This window comes from Grampus griseus (assembly GCF_964374135.1).
Source record: "Grampus griseus genome assembly, chromosome: 8".
Classification (NCBI taxonomy): domain Eukaryota; kingdom Metazoa; phylum Chordata; class Mammalia; order Artiodactyla; family Delphinidae; genus Grampus; species Grampus griseus.
The window spans coordinates 80,893,002-80,909,967 of NC_139002.1; the positions used below are offsets into that span (position 1 = coordinate 80,893,002).

At 37.3% G+C, this 16,966-nt stretch overlaps 2 protein-coding genes across 2 annotated transcripts in view; one reads left to right on the forward strand and one right to left on the reverse strand.

Annotated features, from left to right (window-relative positions):
* The window catches only part of KIF18A (kinesin family member 18A), a gene marked incomplete at both ends in the record, with an annotated part of 70,319 nt that extends 64,123 nt beyond the window's left edge, over positions 1 to 6,196 (reverse strand). Inside the window, 2 exons of the mRNA XM_082660962.1 lie at positions 2,917 to 3,074; positions 5,872 to 6,196. Coding sequence (XP_082517088.1) covers positions 2,917 to 3,074; positions 5,872 to 6,196 — 483 coding nt within the window. The remainder of the gene's footprint in view (positions 1 to 2,916; positions 3,075 to 5,871) is intronic.
* Positions 6,197 to 15,141: 8,945 nt separating this feature from the next.
* METTL15 (methyltransferase 15, mitochondrial 12S rRNA N4-cytidine) overlaps positions 15,142 to 16,966 on the forward strand; it is a 377,256-nt gene continuing 375,431 nt past the window's right edge. Inside the window, exon 1 of the mRNA XM_082660250.1 lies at positions 15,142 to 15,226. The gene's annotated coding sequence lies outside the window, so the exon portion shown is untranslated. The remainder of the gene's footprint in view (positions 15,227 to 16,966) is intronic.

A 16,966-nucleotide genomic window follows, 5' to 3' on the forward strand; every position in this document is an offset into this window, starting at 1 on the left:
TCCTGTTTCCTGGAAATATACGGACACACGGTCTTAGGAAACTCTAGTGAATCTGAAATGTACGTTATATGGAAGTACCATGGTTCTTACTGGAGAAGATATTTATTGTTTCATGATGTCCAAGTAATCCAAACTTTTTAGAGTTTAAAAGTTAAAGAAAACCCATACTCACAGATAAATGATATTTATTTCATTTATCCTTCAATTACATTAAGTTTAATGCATAATGATAATTCCATAATGGGACCCCGACGCCCCCAATTTGAATGATGAGGAAACTGAGGCCCTAAGAGTTTAAGTGATTTGTCCAAGTTCAGTCACAAAGGTAATAGGATAGCATGAGAACAAGAAGATGTAGCATTCATATCAGAGCAGGGATCAGAGCCTGATATCCTTACTCTACTGCATGGCACTGAATACACATCTGTGTTTTAAATCTCTGGCAATTTTTTTTTTAGTAATTTCTGTAAATAACGTACAGTAATAATACAGTTGACTTGATTTTATGAATTTACTAAAGATACTAAGTTTTCTACGTGCCAACAAAATGACAATTACACATATATGATAAGATTAAAAAACACATATAAAATTGTCTTTAAGAATTATTTTGTGTAAGTTATATCCTGTTCTAATAAATAGCTCACAGTGATAATTCACTGCTGGTATAATTTTCTACAATGAATGATAACCATTTTTAAATGTAATAAATTCTTAGAAGTAGTAAAATGATAATATGAAGAGATAATTTTTTGGTTCTTATTCTTTTGATAAGCAACAGTCACTTTTTAAATGATTCCCCTTATCCACTTCAATCATACAAAATATATAATTAGACAATTACTCTCAAGCTGGTCTTTGCATCAAAATCACCCAGGAGCTTTTAAAATACATAGATGCCGGGGGGTTCCCTGGTGGCACAGTGGTTGAGAGTCCGCCTGCCGATGCAGGAGACGCGGGTTCGTGCCCACGGTCCGGGAGGATCCCACATGCCGCGGAGCGGCTGGGCCCGTGAGCCATGGCCGCTGAGCCTGCGCGTCCGGAGCCTGTGCTCCTCAACGGGAGAGGCCACAACAGTGAGAGGCCCGCGTACCGCAAACAAACAAACAAACAAAAAAAACCATACATGCCTCAGCCACAATCCAGACTTATTAAATTAAAATGTCCAGGGGGTGAGGCCTAAGCATGTCTATTATTTTTTTTTTTTAAGCATGTCTATTTTTAAAAAGCCCTATAGCCAATTTTGGTGTACAGCCTGAGTGGAAAACCGTTAGATTAGATATTGCCTTACCATTAATAAAATGAAAGCAGATTAAAAAAAAGGAAAAACAATTAAAAACATTATAAAAATAATCAAACTTCAAAATTCTCCCAGTTATAAAAGGATCTAAGGAAGAAGTAATGAATCCTGCCATGCTCTCTTCCTGATTAAGTTCAGAACAATTCTTTTCAATACGTAACTACAGAAAATGAGTTTTACTTCTCTTTTACCACCAAGTTCTATAGACTGACAAGAAAATTTTTAGCAACATAATCTTGATCAATTTTTGAAATGTGAAGAAGAAACTCTCTCAGTAGAAACCAAACAATAACATGTCAACAAGAGCAGTAAAAACTAGAAATTCACTCTCTGACATCACAAATAAATAGGCAGTAAAATCAGAGATTTGTTTCTGCACTGGTTTCTAAAACACTACCTGAACACAAAGTTAGAGTGCCAGTCACTTAGTTATGATCTGTTGAATGTCAGCTATTAAGAGGTTAGGAGGTCTCAAAGAATGATGGGGTATGTCAAAAAAACACAACAGACAGCATGAAGGAGCCTCACCTAGCCAAATCTGGCACAATTTGAACATACAAAAAATGCTTAGAGAAAGGGATTATAATCTACTGAATAATGCTAAGAATCCACAAGTCTACATTGATACAGTAGAGGAAAGGGAAAGCTCTTCCTTATAGTAGAAAGCCAATGAATAAATGTAGAAGAAATGATGGAATTTAAAAATCAGTATCATCTGTCATCATGATAGTAATTGATTCAGGCATGAATCATCAGTGGATGCTAAAACGAACAAATTAAAATTTGAGGGATCAGAGGATATTTACATTGTTTCCCTACAAGCTACTTATTAATTATAAAGTGTAAAGTAGTACCTTTACGGTGGAAAAACTTTGCAGACACCAGCATAATGAAACTGATCAGTTAACATAGCCAGTAATGGGACTAACTAATTACATAAGCCTCTTGATATGTTATATAAGGACTCATCATCACTTCTGTGGTGTTCCTGCCAGGGCATAACCTGAATGTAATCATGACAAATCCAAACTAAAAGTTTTACAACAGCAACATAAAATACAAAGGAAAAAAAAAAATCCAGATTAAGGGGACTAAACAGATGAATTGCAAATGAATGCAATCTGCCATCATAGATTTTCTTTTCAATAAAGGGCATTATTAGAACAATTAGCAAAATCTCATTAAGGTCTATAGATTAGATAAAGGTGTATCATTGTTAATTTCCTGATATTGATTACTATTCAGTGGTTATTTAAGAAATTTCCTGTTTTTACAAGTCTGTAACTTAAACAGTTAAAAAAAATACATACACACACACAGAGAGAAAGCAAAGGTAGTAAAATGTTAACATATTGGGAATCTGGATGAAGGGTATCTGGAAGCTCTTTGTACTAATCTTGCTACTTCTGTATAAGTCAGAAGTTATGGCAAAATAAAACGCTTAACAGAAAAAGAGTAAGATCCATAACAAATACCTAAGACTAGGAATTGTAAGATTTTATATATTCATAAGAAAATTTCTGCATGATAGAATAATTTGAATGGACCATGGAACTTCTTAAAAAAAGATTTCTCAATACTACTGATTAATCTGAAGAATGATATTGTCAACTTACCTCCAGATAAGACACTGCGGTACTACATACTTTCTCTTCTTTAATCTCATCCATGGATTTGTAAAGGTCTAACATTGTTTGATACATCACTCCAGGTTCAGCAGCTGATCCTAGCATTGTGTGGGTCTTCCCAGCTCCAGTGGCACCATATGCAAGTACTGAGTTTTTATGAAAAGGGATCAAAGCTCTTTGTTATGACATATAACATTACTGTATCTACTGTCTAGTGAATACTTCCATCTGGATATCCTGAACAGTAACTTTAAATCCAACAGATCCAAATTAATTTATAGTCTTATTTTTAAATCCTGGCAATTTCATCACAAGTCTACTCTTACTCCTATATTCTCTATTGATGAATGGTAACTTCCCCCACCTAACTGCCCCCCACAAGCTCCCTTTCTTCGACAACAATCACAAATTTTAATCGATTATCAGTCTCCCTACCTATTAGTCTCAATCTTCTTTAACAAATCCCTTAGAATTTGTACAGTTGTTTTTAAGAAAACGAAATATGAATATGTTAAACCTCCTGAATTGTTCCACAGTCCCATATGAGTAAGTTCAAATTCTTCACCTAGAAATATTACTAGTGACTCTAAGGGAAGATCCCTGCATATCTCTCCAGACTATTTCTTCCTTGCTGTGCTTTGGCATACTAGATTATCTGAAGTTCTCCGCATGTGCTGCTCCTTTTTGAGTCCACTGCCTTTGTCCTGGAGAGTGCCTCTACTTAATCCAGCTGGAAAACTTCTACCTGCACTAAATATTCAGCACAAAAGTCACTTTCCTGTGCCTTACCTAACTGTCTTAGGCCGAAGTGGCTACTCTCTCATTTGAGCCCTCAGTGTATGCTTACATCCTTTTACTTCTAGCATGTATCATACTGTATTTCTAACTGTGAGCTCCACCAAAGTGGAGGCTATGTATCCTTCCCACCTAGCAAGTGACTTGGCACAAAGCAGGTACTCAATACAAGTTTGCTGAATTCCAGATAAAAGCCATTTATAAAATTCCTCTAAAAATTTTTGTTTTAGACAAATTACTTTGTTTTCAAGACTCTATCCAGTACAACAGAACAGTGATGCATTTCTTCAAATGCAAAAAACAAAGGAAAAAACTACTCTGAATTACATATTGCAAATACCAAACATAATATTCAGTTAACGCAATAAGTCTTTGAGAATTATTTTTATAGGTTAAATCTCTCTGCTAAGTTCATTAACAAACTACAAAAATACTTTTCATTTCTCTAATGATTAATGATGTTGAGCATTCTTTCATTTGTTTGTTGGCAGTCTGTATATCTTCTTCGGAGAAATGTCTATTTAGGTCTTCTGCCCATTTTTGGATTGGGTTGTTTGTTTTCTTGTTATTGAGCTGCATGAGCTGCTTATAAATTTTTATATACAATGGAATATTACTCAGCCATAAAAAGAAATGATATTGAGCTATTTGTAATGAGGTGGATAGACCTAGAGTCTGTCATACAGAGTGAAGTAAGTCAGAAAGAGAAAGACAAATACCATATGCTAACATGTATATGTGGAATCTAAGAAAAAAAAAAAAAGGTCATGAAGAATCTAGGGGTAAGACAGGAATAAACACACAGACCTACTAGAGCATGTACTTGAGGATATGGGGAGAGGGAAGGGTAAGCTGTGACAAAGTGAGAGAGTGGCATGGACATATATACACTACCAAACGTAAAACAGATAGCTAGTGGGAAGCAGCCCCATAGCACAGGGAGATCAGCTAGGTGGTTTGTGACCACCTAGAAGGGTGGGATAGGGAGGGTGGGAGGGAGGGAGACGCAGGAGGGAAGAGATATGGGAACATATGTATATGTATAACTGATTCACTTTGTTATAAAGCAGAAACTAACACACCATTGTGGAGCAATTATACTCCAATAAAGATGTAAAAAAAAAAATACTTTTCAGTAGAATGGATTAAACTGATGCATGTTTCATTTTGTTCTATTTTATATAAGCTAGTAGTACATCAAGAAGTCTTAAGATAGCTGGATAATATAAAGTAAAACCAAGAAGAAACCAAAGATTCAGTATTACTTTGGTAATTACATTTGGAGTCAAGAGAAATTTTTTAAATCTCTAGAGACAATATGAAGTTTCATGAATGAGGAAAAGAATATCTGCTTAAAAATGAGAATCAAAGCAGGTCTAATCAATAAACCACATTCCATTCTTGCCTGACCTAGAGGGTAAGTCTTCTGTAATAAAAGTGAATGAGTCAGTGAAAGACAGTAAACATGTAACAGTTTTGGGGTGTCTTAAAGAAAATGCCATAAATTATGGTAACTGCAAAAATAAGGTAGTAATAATGGTGTGCACTGCCTGGTAATCATTCAATTAACTGGCATTTTGGAGATCTCTCTTTCTAGGAAATCAACATAGCCATTTTGAAAGGCAAATTATTATAGGTCTATCGAGAGCACCAAAGATGCTTTTTTGGGCTGAAGATATGCTAAAACAGCATGATACTCATGATACTCAACATGGGCTTTAAAAATTTTTACTTCAAGGTACTACAAAGAAAAAGTGGTGCTATGAAGAAACTGCCAAATATTCAGAAATGTCCCACTATTCCCCAGGGATAGGCAGTTGTATAGGTGAACATTGGGAATATTTATGAATACAAATTGTGAGAAATCTGGCATCAATTACCAGAAGCACATGGTTTTAAAACATAAGAAATTGAAAGGATGACCATCTATAGGAACCAAAGCAAGACCCGGGAAAAGTTTCGCAAATGATATATGTTATATATGATGACTAAATTTCAAAGAAAATCTACATTTACAGTGAACTACTAAAGAATTTTTAGCAAACAAGCACCTAAAAATTGATTATATTTAGAAGAAAGGGTCAAGTAGATGTCTTAATATAAAACTGAAATCAGATGGAAACATCAAATCCCAACTGAAACAATTACCTGTGCAATTATATCCATTCAAAAAACTACGAAGAATTGGCTTAGTAGTGTGTTCAAAAACTTCCAATTGAGTTGAAGTTTCGTCAAAAACAGCATCGAATACAAATTTAAGGTCCTTATTTTGTCTCTTTGTAATATCTCGATTTATAGTTTTCTTTCCATGGAAAAAACTGATTTCTTCTTGTTTGGGATCAAAAACTAGAATATGCTTATCTACAACATGGACCACTTTATGGAATCCAGATGTCTTTTCTTTTGTGTTCTCAGGACGCACACGAACAACTACTTTCATGTGATGACACAGGTCTTCCTCAGTGACAGACATTGTTGATTATCTTGATTCCTTTGTTTATGTGAATGATTGAATATTTCTCTGAAATTAAAAAGTATTAATATTAATTCTACTTGTATGCAAAATAACTAGCATATAGTACTTATTAAATAAAGAAAGGTGTTAATTTTGTTCCACTCATCTGGTAAATGTTACTGGAAATCCTTGGTTCAAAACCCTCCAGTGGTTATCTTATTCAGAGTTGAAGTTCTGTTAATGGCCTACATTTTTCACCTCATGTCCTATTGCTTTCTTCTTCGCTCACTCTATTCCAGCTAACACACCAAGCACCCCAATCCTGATCTTTCTGCTAGCCATTCTCTGTATCATAAAGTGCTTTCCTCAATAACTACATGACTAACTCCTTCACTTCTTTCAAGTCCTGGCTTAAATGTTGCCCCTTCTGCCCACCCTTATTAATATTGCCAACCCAATTCCTAATCGCCCTTATACTGTTCTATTTTTCCCAAAGCACTTACCACCTCCTAACAAAATAGGTAATTTTTACTTATTTAGCATGTTTGTTGTCTACTTTCTCTCTTCTAGTTAAACTATAAGCCCTTTAAGGGCATTTTTTTTTAATCTGTTTTGCTTATCAATGCTTTCCAAGCCTAAAACAGTGCCTGGCACATGGTAGATACTATAAATACTTGATGACTAAATAAATTAGTGAATACTAAAAGGCTTTCTTTTTTTTTCTTGGTCTTAACTTTTTGATCCTAGATTATTTTCTGGATAGTTGAGATTCCTAAATTGTTGGATCTTTATTAGTTTATCCTTACTTTTCTTGTTTTTATGTGAGGTAGTCATATAGTCAGACCATACTTTTTGAACCTGCTGTCACTGATGTACCTTAAACTTACATCATTATAGAGCAGAGACTAGGATCTATATTCAGAGATTAGGATCTCTGAATACACAGTTGGGGGAATATACTATCTCTGTCACCTTCATACCTGGGCTAGCTAACTGACACATCCCTGGAACTATTTTTAACCCTATGGGTCTCTGAGATACAGGCAGAGATAAGCCTGGTTGTGTTAATTTCCACTGCCAAGAGATTTGCCGCCAAGATCACTTTTATTAAAAATAGCTCATAAGCCAAAGCTCTCCCTTCATTACCTTAATATGATTCTGAGAGATCCTTTCTTGTCCATTCCTGTGATCCAAACTAAAATAGTATCAGAGCCCTTGTGAAAAATCAAACCTAGCTTTTTGGGGAGCCCATACCTGTGATTTTATATGGTTTAGCTACAAAGTTTGAGTTGAAGTGGAAGCCCAGGGACTGACTAATATTTCAGAGATTTATCAAGTTTTTGTATGTGAGTGTCATTTAATATTTTGTATTGTGACATAATCTGATTACTTTCACTGCTGACATACTTTAGGAAATAGAAACTAGTGGGGCCATTGAAGTAATGTAGACAAGAGATGATGCTGTCAACTCAGAACAGGGTGGTGGTCAGATTTTGGATGTATACTAAAGGTAAAGACAAAAGAATTTCCTGATAGATAGATGTGGGGAATGAGGGAAATGATTCAAGAATAACTCCAAAGTTCTTGGCCTGAGTGTTGGAAGAATAGAGTAGCCATCAACTGAGATAGAAATATCTGAGGGTAGAGCAGGTTTTGGGGGGAAGATCAGGAGTTCATTCTGGATATCTTGAATTTGAGATTTTTTTTTTTCTTTTGCGGTACACGGGCCTCTCACTGTCGTGGCCTCTCCCGTTGAAGAGCACAGGCTCCGGACGCGCAAGCTCAGCGGCCATGGCTCACGGGCCCAGCCGCTCCGCGGCATGTGGGATCCTCCCGGACCGCGGGCACGAACCCACGTCCCCTGAATCGGCAGGCGGACTCTCAACCACTACACCACCAGGGAAGCCCGAATTTGAGAATTTTAATCAACATCGGGTGGAGATGTCAAGGCAGCTGAAAGCTAACTTACGAAAGTAAACGCTGTCCTCAGAGTCTTAATGCCATTTGAAGCTTTTCAAAGTTTTTAAAGCTTAACGTTGTATTAAGATTTAGGGGGAACTTTTAAATCAATTGTGCTAAATACTGCTGATAGGTTAAGTACTTACTAAGAAGTAATCAGGGGATTTGGCAACATGGAGACAAACAAGAGCAATTTGGGGGGAATGGAATGGTAGGACAAAGGCCTGAATAGAAGAAGACTCAGATAGCAAATATAGGAAGTACTACTGCAAAAGTAAGCAAAGAAATGGTGTGGGTGGAGGGGGAAAGGGTTAAAAGAAGACATTTTGTTTGTTTCCTAAAGTGGAAGAAATAACAACAATGATAAAGCTAAAATATGTCGTAAAATCATATACTTTTGGAAAGAATTCGAATAAGGCCAAAGCAATCTAAAAGCAAAAGACACTGGACACAGCACCCCCTTTTCAGGACTCTGTTCTTCCCCAGAATTGGAACACTGAAGAGGAAAGGATGGTCATTTGGATTCTAACAGTGAGGTCCCACGTGAATTGCTACTCAGCTCTTTCTTCACCCTTGAGTTTCTGTCTAGCCAACCCCCACAGAGTACCTATACCCCACTTCTGTGACCTTGGACAAGTTACTCAGCCTCACTGAGTCTCAGGTTTCTCATTTGTATAAAAGGAATAATACCTAATAGCTGTTATGAAGGCTGAAGGAGATAACAATTATTAAGTGTATGAAGGCATTCAATAAATGCTCATTCTCTTCCTTATCTGCCCCCTTCCTGCCCCTTCTTCCCAAAGATACTGGTCCATCTTTTTAGTGTTTCCCAATGAGCTTATCACTGGCACTTTGGGTAGGACAATTCGTCCTTATTCGGAACTGTCCCAGGTATTAGAGGATGTTTAGCATTTCTGATCCCTGTCTATTAAAGGCTAGTAGAGTGTCACATTCTTTGTATTACCAAAAACTAACCTCTATACACTTTTCTAAAAGCTTTTAGAAATGTTCAACAAATGCCTTGATTTTAATGGATACACTTTTTTTTTCAATGATAGATAAAATACACACAAATGAAATGGTTAAAAAAACATATATAAAACATCAGGTGATTATATCAAAACAGATCTTAGGGGACCTCCCTGGTGATCCAGTGGTAGAATCCGCCTCCCAATGCAGGGGATGAAGGTTTGATCCCTGGCTGGGGAACTAAGATCCCACATGTCATGGGGCAACTAAGCCTGTGTGCCACAACTACTGAGCCCGTGCACCACAACTGGAGGGCCTGCGTGCCACAACTACAGAGGCGACTCACTCTGGAGCCCGTGTGCCACAACTAGAGAGAAGTCCACGTGCTGCAACAAAGAGCCTGTGCACCACAATGAAGGTCCCTCGTGCCACAACTAACACCCGACTCAGCCAAATAAATAAATAAATAAAAAACAAAAAACAAAACAGAGCTTGGAAGGTATCTCGTTAATTAATTAATCATTAATTAATAAAGTTAACTGTTAAAATCCCAGTTCTACTACTGTAGAACAGTGACAGTGGGTAAGTTACATAACCCCCTTGTGGTTTAGTTTCCTCATCTGTAAAGTGGGATTAGTAATAATCCCTACCTCATGGAGTTCTTGAGAGGATTAGCACTTAGAACAATGCCTGGCACAGAGTATGCATTACAAGTGTTTGCTATTACTGCTATTATTGTTATTATTACATACAGCTTAGTGAGGAAACATTGATAAAATGACACAAATATGCAAAGTGTAACTGTGACAAGTGCTATAAGGTAAAGGTTAACTTTGCTACCTAAGACTATAATAGGAGATTGATATTCTTAGAAAGCTTCCTAGAGGAATGACTGGAACTGAGAGCTGAAGGATGGATAGTTATTAACCAGGTTAAAAAAAATTTCAGGAAAGAAAACTAGTTATGCATTCAATAAATATTATTGAGTGCCTTCTATGTGCTAGGCATTTTTCTGGGTCTTGGGATAGATAAGGTCAGAAGTGTATGTGTGGGCTTGTATTTTAGATGGGGTAGTTGTGAAAAGCTTGCCTAGTGGGGTAACTTTTTACAGAGACTGAAGTGAGGGACTGAGCAAGTAAGAGGCTCTCTGGGGTAAGAGTATTGCAGGCAGCAAGTCCAAAAGCCTGTGGTAGGAAACAGCTTGTGCAGAGGACAAAACTGGCTGCATGGTGAATTTGCTTAAATCTCATTTTGTTTAACAGTTTAGTTTTAGATGATTGTAATTCTATCTAGAGCATCTAAAGAGATGCTCAGTTTAGCTTTGTTCAGTCCTGACTGCAGCTGGAGAGAAAAGGGAAAGGAGAGGGCTATATTAAAAAGATTAAACTGGATAAAGGTGGGGCCGGATCTAGAAGATTTGAATGTCAGATTATAGAGCTCAGATTTGATTTTAAGTTAAGTGGGAATTACTGAATGTAAAAATTTGCTCAATTATGTTCAAATATACTGATGTCTTCAGGGATTAACAAGGTTGTTCCTACATTAAAACATGATGACTGCTTTCTTTTCTAACATGGCCAGGTAAGAGATGGACATCCAGTTGATTCTGAATAAGGCACACAGAAAGGATATCCTTAACCATTTTTACTAAGAAGTGGCAAAAGAAAAGCCTAAATATTGTTACCTGTGCAATACTGTGTTGATTCAAAAATTCTTTTCAGATGACCATTCAGAAGGCAGTATCACAGACTATGATCAATTTTGTCATATCTACTCTGGTATTTGTTGATAGAATCAAAAAAGCAAGCTGGTAGGATTTCATTGGTGGGACTAAAACATTAAGGATAAACACTTCTAATGCCATTTTCATTATAACAGAAAGGTATTTGTCTAGTCTAGAGAGAGTACAGTATGAAAGAGAGTAATGAAGGGCTTTAGTGGTAATCTATAAAATGACAGGGTTAGACTATATGATATCTAAAGTCCTTTTCTAGCTCTAAAGTTCATGATTATTGCATATGATTAGAAAAGTGTACTAGAAAGTGACAAAACATAACAACTAATAGGACTGTATGCTTCTACCTTTATATCCCTCCTTATCTCTTGTAGCGTACCTGGTATATAGTAAGTTCTCAAACATTTGATTAATGAATAAATTAATAAGTTATAAAAAGTAGACATGGAATTCAAGAAAGCAATATATCCATTTAGAGTAGAGGTAAACATGTATACTCCTCTAAGAGAACCAACATTATCACAGTAGAGTACAATGGTTGGCAATAACAAGAAATTCCAGTGAGGACCCCGAGGCATCAAAAATAGTTAAATAATGTGCCCAATTTCTTTACAAAATTAGGAAAGCGAGATCATGTTTTATGTTAATCATTGAAGATGGTTAAAACACTATCACTTAACAAGGGTAACATTCAATTTTCTGGGAGATTGACTCACATAGAAAAGCTCATTCTTCTGTTATGTTTAATGAAGAGGTGTTAAAACTAATTCTCTTCAATTGTTGCAAGTGAATATGAACCAAGTGGAACAGGCAGGCCCTTATCTTATATCTAGGTACTGTTCTCCCTAGATAAAGTTTAAGCCAATTAAGTCAAAGATTATATGAAAGTATAATAAATTTTACTTAATTCATTGATTGTATGTACTGATACCTTCTTCAAAAGCAATCAGATCATGTTATGGACCTCATCTTGTTCTCCTGCTCCAATGATTTCCCAGCATAAGAATAAAATGGAAATTCCTTACCATGTTCTGTGGGTTCTACATCTGTGGGTTCTGTGGGTTCTACCTCTCCATCCCTGTCTCCAAATGTTATCCCACCTCTCAATTATTGTTTCAGTTACACTGTCCTTAGTGTTCCTTCAACACCTCAGTCTTGTTCTGGCCTCATGGCCTCTGCACCTTCTCTTCTCTTTGCCTGGAAAGCTCTGCCTTCAGATATTTGCAAATCTTAATATCTCAGCTCATCATTCAGGTCTCTGTTCATATGTCACTTCACAGAGGCTTTCCCTATAGATTCCATTCAAAACTGTATCACCGTGCCCTTGCCTGCTGTATTTTTCTTCCTAGCATCTAGACTACTTGGAAAATATATTATTATTTGGTTACATAGTTATTGCTTATTTACCTTCTAAAGTGTAAGCACTATGAGAGTGTGGACTTCATCTGCACTCCAGAACCTAGAAGAGGGTTTGTCAAATATTTAGGATTTATTACATACTTGTTGAATAACTGAATGAAATAATGCAAAGTTTTAAGATATGTGTGCAAAAAACAAGGGCAGAATAGTGGACCTGGCATTCAAACATTTGTATTTTCAAAAGATATATACATATTTGTACATGCATGGGCTCTCTCAGGAAGAGAACAGAGGAAATTGATAATACCAGTTGCTTGATGATGGAAAAATATGAGGGTCTGGGTGACAGGCAGGCTTACTTTCTACTTTATATCCTTTTGTATTATTTGGATTTTAAACAAGTCTAGGTATTTTTATTTCAAAAACAAAGCAAAACAAAACAAGATTAAAATTTACCTTAAACACAAACTTTCATTTAGTAACAATTATGGAATACTTTCTCCTGAGCTCTTATTCTACAAATACAAATGTGCTAAGCAATTTACATACTTCTCATTTAATCCCTGTAACAATCCTATGACATAGGTATTATTATCATACCTATTTTATATAGAGAGAAACTGTAGTATAGACAGATTAAGTTAACTGGCTAAGTCACACTATCGGAAGCACAAAACATAGAATTTGAACTCAGACTGACTGAATCTAAAGCTCAAGTATTTAATCATCACTCTCCATGATGTAAATATATAACCCCCAGAAATTTTCTGATAGAAGTTAAACTATTTGCCTACCTTTGATAGAAAACCTCAGGGCCTAATATTGGGGCTCCTGAATGAATGTTGAAATAAAACTGAAAATTCATGATTTCTCTGTGCTTGCTGGATAACACACACAGTTACCTATTCTCAGAAAATATGCTATTAATTGAGAACTCTTAGATTAGGTAGATATGGTGATAACTAGTAATAATGAACAACGATGATCATTTGGGCACACTCTATATGCCAGGCATTATGGTAAACATTTGACATTCAACATCTCATTCAATCCTTAAAAAGATAAAGTAGACTCTATTATTGTCTCCATTTTACAAAAACAGAGACTTAGCTTTAGGCTAAGGAATCTTTCCAAGATGACAAGAGAGAGTAAGTGAGAAGCCAGAATGCCAATCCAGGTCCAAATCCAAAGTCCATGTTCTTAACAACTCTGGTCTATTGGAATCAAAACAGAAGGCTTTCAAACAATGGAACAGAAAGGTCATAAAAATTTTCTTGAATGTGTGGAGTAACACAGTTATAAATGATTTCTTAAATACAAATTCAAATCTGAATTAGATTCAGATTCAATAAACATTTGTTAGGACCAGGAACTATCCTCCACTCTATCATGTATAGTCTCTATGCAACTTAAACCTCTTATTGGAAATAACTTGAGTGTTAGAGCCACTGCTTCTATTCACCTGTAAGCATCAAGGAAGAACGAAAATTTCAAGTGGGGGAAAGGGCAGCACTGACATCTGGGCTATTTTTTCCTCCTAGTTTTCAGAGTTCATAGCATAAAAGTCATTTTATTGTGTACTTAATTGATTCAAGGTATATTTATAGTGGGACAAGATACATATTTGAAATGAAAATTTTGTGTATTTGTAAATACTTATTTAGTAACAGAAGAGGAGACAATTACTACCATTAAAGGCAGATAACCTTTGTGTACCGAAATACACAATTCTTACAAAATAGTAGAAACTTAATAACAAGCAGTATCTAGCCTTTGGATCTTACATTCTCCCACAACAAAGTTCATAAATACCTCCCAAAATCCAAGGCGGGGGGTGGGGGCGCTGACTGTGGTAGAATAACACTATCAACTAAAACCTGTAGAATGCCTAACACATTCTACCCGATAATAGTTAGTAACCTAAACTATACGTTATACAGCACAATTATTCAATTCTGGTCAAATAATCTCATAGAGTAAACAGCAGTCAGCCTTGACTTCTCTGAAACTGAGTGCCTAATGAGCACTCCTCAAGGCGAACGAATCTCGCAGAAACTACGAACAGACGGTAGAACTGATTCTCAGTGCTTTAAGTCCCTTTCATTTGCAGAGCACTTTGTCAACCAGTATCTCTTTCATAGCTCATCTGATCCCCAGCAATCCCGTTAGTCAGTGCTGGCAGGTCTTATTCTGATGCTACATTTGGGGTCTGGGAAGCTTCCCAAATGACCTTTGCCAGGTTAACGCAGAACCTCGCTGGACAAAAAGGTTACAAGCTGGTGAAACAAGGCTCCTCTTGATAGTTAAGCCCAGAGTTACATTTACATCTGTGTCTGAAACAAAACACTCTGAATTTGAAGTCCGGAAGGAACTTTACACTGTAAGGTGCCAGACAGTTAAAAGTGTTCTGCCAAAGTCTGGGAAAGGGGCCAAGATGCCCTTTAAAACTTCCGACTTCCTGAGAATTTCAGGCAGGAGATCCCTGACCTTCCTGCTGAGCAGTCGAGGTCTCCCGATCAGGCAGAGCCATATTCTAGTGGGTTCTCGAGTTCCTTCTTCCTTTCACTTTCTCCACTGGGACCCTAACCAGGCCCACCCCTGTCCTCACCCCCACCGCCCCACCTAACGCTTCCGTATTTGTCAACAAGCCCACTTGGTCCTCTATCCCTGAGGCGGCGGGACCCCTCCGCTTCCTGCGAGACGGGTCATCCGAAAAAACGTCCCCGAGACGAGAGTTTTCTTCTCTTGCCTTTAACTCACCTCAGACCCAGGAGAGGTTACGGAGACGCTTCACTTCATTGTCCGCCTCTCGGCGATTCAAATTCAGCCACGAGATTCAAACCCAAGCCTGCTTTCTCAGCGCCTCGTTTCATTGGCTGCCGTCTTCGTGACGTCATCACGCCGGACGTGGCCGTGGCGCGCTGCAGTTTGGCGCCCGGCGTCTCAGCGGCCCCTTGCAGTGGAAGCTACCTTGCTCCGTGTCACCGTGGCAACTCGCACGGCAGTTTCCGGAGGCGTTGGCCGAGGTGGGCGGGGCTAGGCCGGAGCTGCCACCTGGGATCTTCAGGCAGCCTTCAGACCGTGGGCGCGGGCTCCGGTCCCAGGGTTCTGGGTGTGAGTGAGACGGGTGCGGGCAGGGGTTGGCGGTGCTCTCTGCTAGGGGGAGAGGCGGAGCCTGTTGGGTGTGGATTAATGGGTTCTGGGTATTTGTTTTCTCCTTTTCTCTATTGAGTAGTGAGGCCTCCAAGACACAGGTCCCATAATCTGGAAGGTATAGGGACATGTTCTCTCCAACCACTTTCAGTTGGACCGAACTGGGGTCAATTCGCCTCAGTTAATTGAAAGTTCAGGACTTTGGTTTGAGGCCCCAGGCTTCATTTCTCAGGAACCCCAGACCTACTCCCTTAGTGCTGACTCTGAAACTATTTGTTGTATGGCTGTTTTTTACATTTCTTTCTAATGATGGCATTATAAAATAAATTCATTTAAATTTATTGGCTTAGTTCATTATTGGATGCAATGGGCTTTTAAGCCTGGGTTGTAGGTAGTATTTTAGAATGTACACTTTAAAAAGAAAAAAATACCTGGAAATAAATGGGAAATGTGTTCGCTAAGAGAATTCATCTTTTATTTATCAGGATATTTTTAATAGTATGATCTGAATTTTATTGTTCTTTATGTTACTATTGTTGTATCCATTCGTTCAGCAGTTATTGATTGTAGATTTTAAGGACATAATAGCACACAATTGAGTCAAAATCCCTGCGCTCTCAGAGCTTATGCTCTAGTGATTCAGCATCACCATATATACAGGATGGCACAACACCAAATGCAGAGTATTATAAGTGAAACAATGTAGGGGAAACCCTCATATTATAGACATTTATTTCCTATTGAAAATCAGAAACACTATGTATTGTATATGATACATATTATAAGATTCTTTCTGAACACTGGATAGAGCATCAATAAAGCTACTAATTGCTGGCTGTATTACATATATCTTAGCTAATGAGACAGTGATTTGTATGGTGCTGGGTTTGGTAATAAAATTGAGAAGCCTTTTAATTTTATTTCAATATGCACTCACTCTATAGTACTTTACCTTTGATGTCCTGGACATTTATTAATTTTATATATGTTATCTGGTCACTTAATTTTCAAAACAGTCCATGAGATGTAGATACTATTCATTTTACCGAAGAGAAAACTGAAGTTTTCAGAAAATCTCTAAAGGAAAATATTTCTGTTGAAGGGTACAACCCAGCGAACTCGGAATGGAGTCATTTGTTTCTGAAGTACTTTCTAGATTAAGTGATATTAAGATGCTATCTTAATGTAGTCTGAAAATAGGCATATATTACCAATTTCTTGTAAATGTGCACTGATCATTGGTGAATAAGTAGAAGTGTTTAAATTTCGTCGTTTTTGATACCCACATTGTATAAGGTGGACTAGTCTCACAGGTGTTTCCACACCTAATCTAAATGCTTATTTTACATTTAACTTTAAATTCTGCCTTACACTTGCCATTTATCAGTGTTCAGATTTTGAAGTCCATATTTTTAAGGAATTGTAGATTTACTATGCCAGCTGGCTTCTCTTTAGTTTGGCAAGACATTAAGGCGTACAACAGAAAGGACAAGAAATTGGCGTATTTTGTAACGAAACGAAGGGAAAAGAACCAAAACTTTCCAAACACGTAGTGCTAAGGAGACAGAAATTCCCACCTTTTGTTAGAAATTAGAGTATACTAACTGCCATGT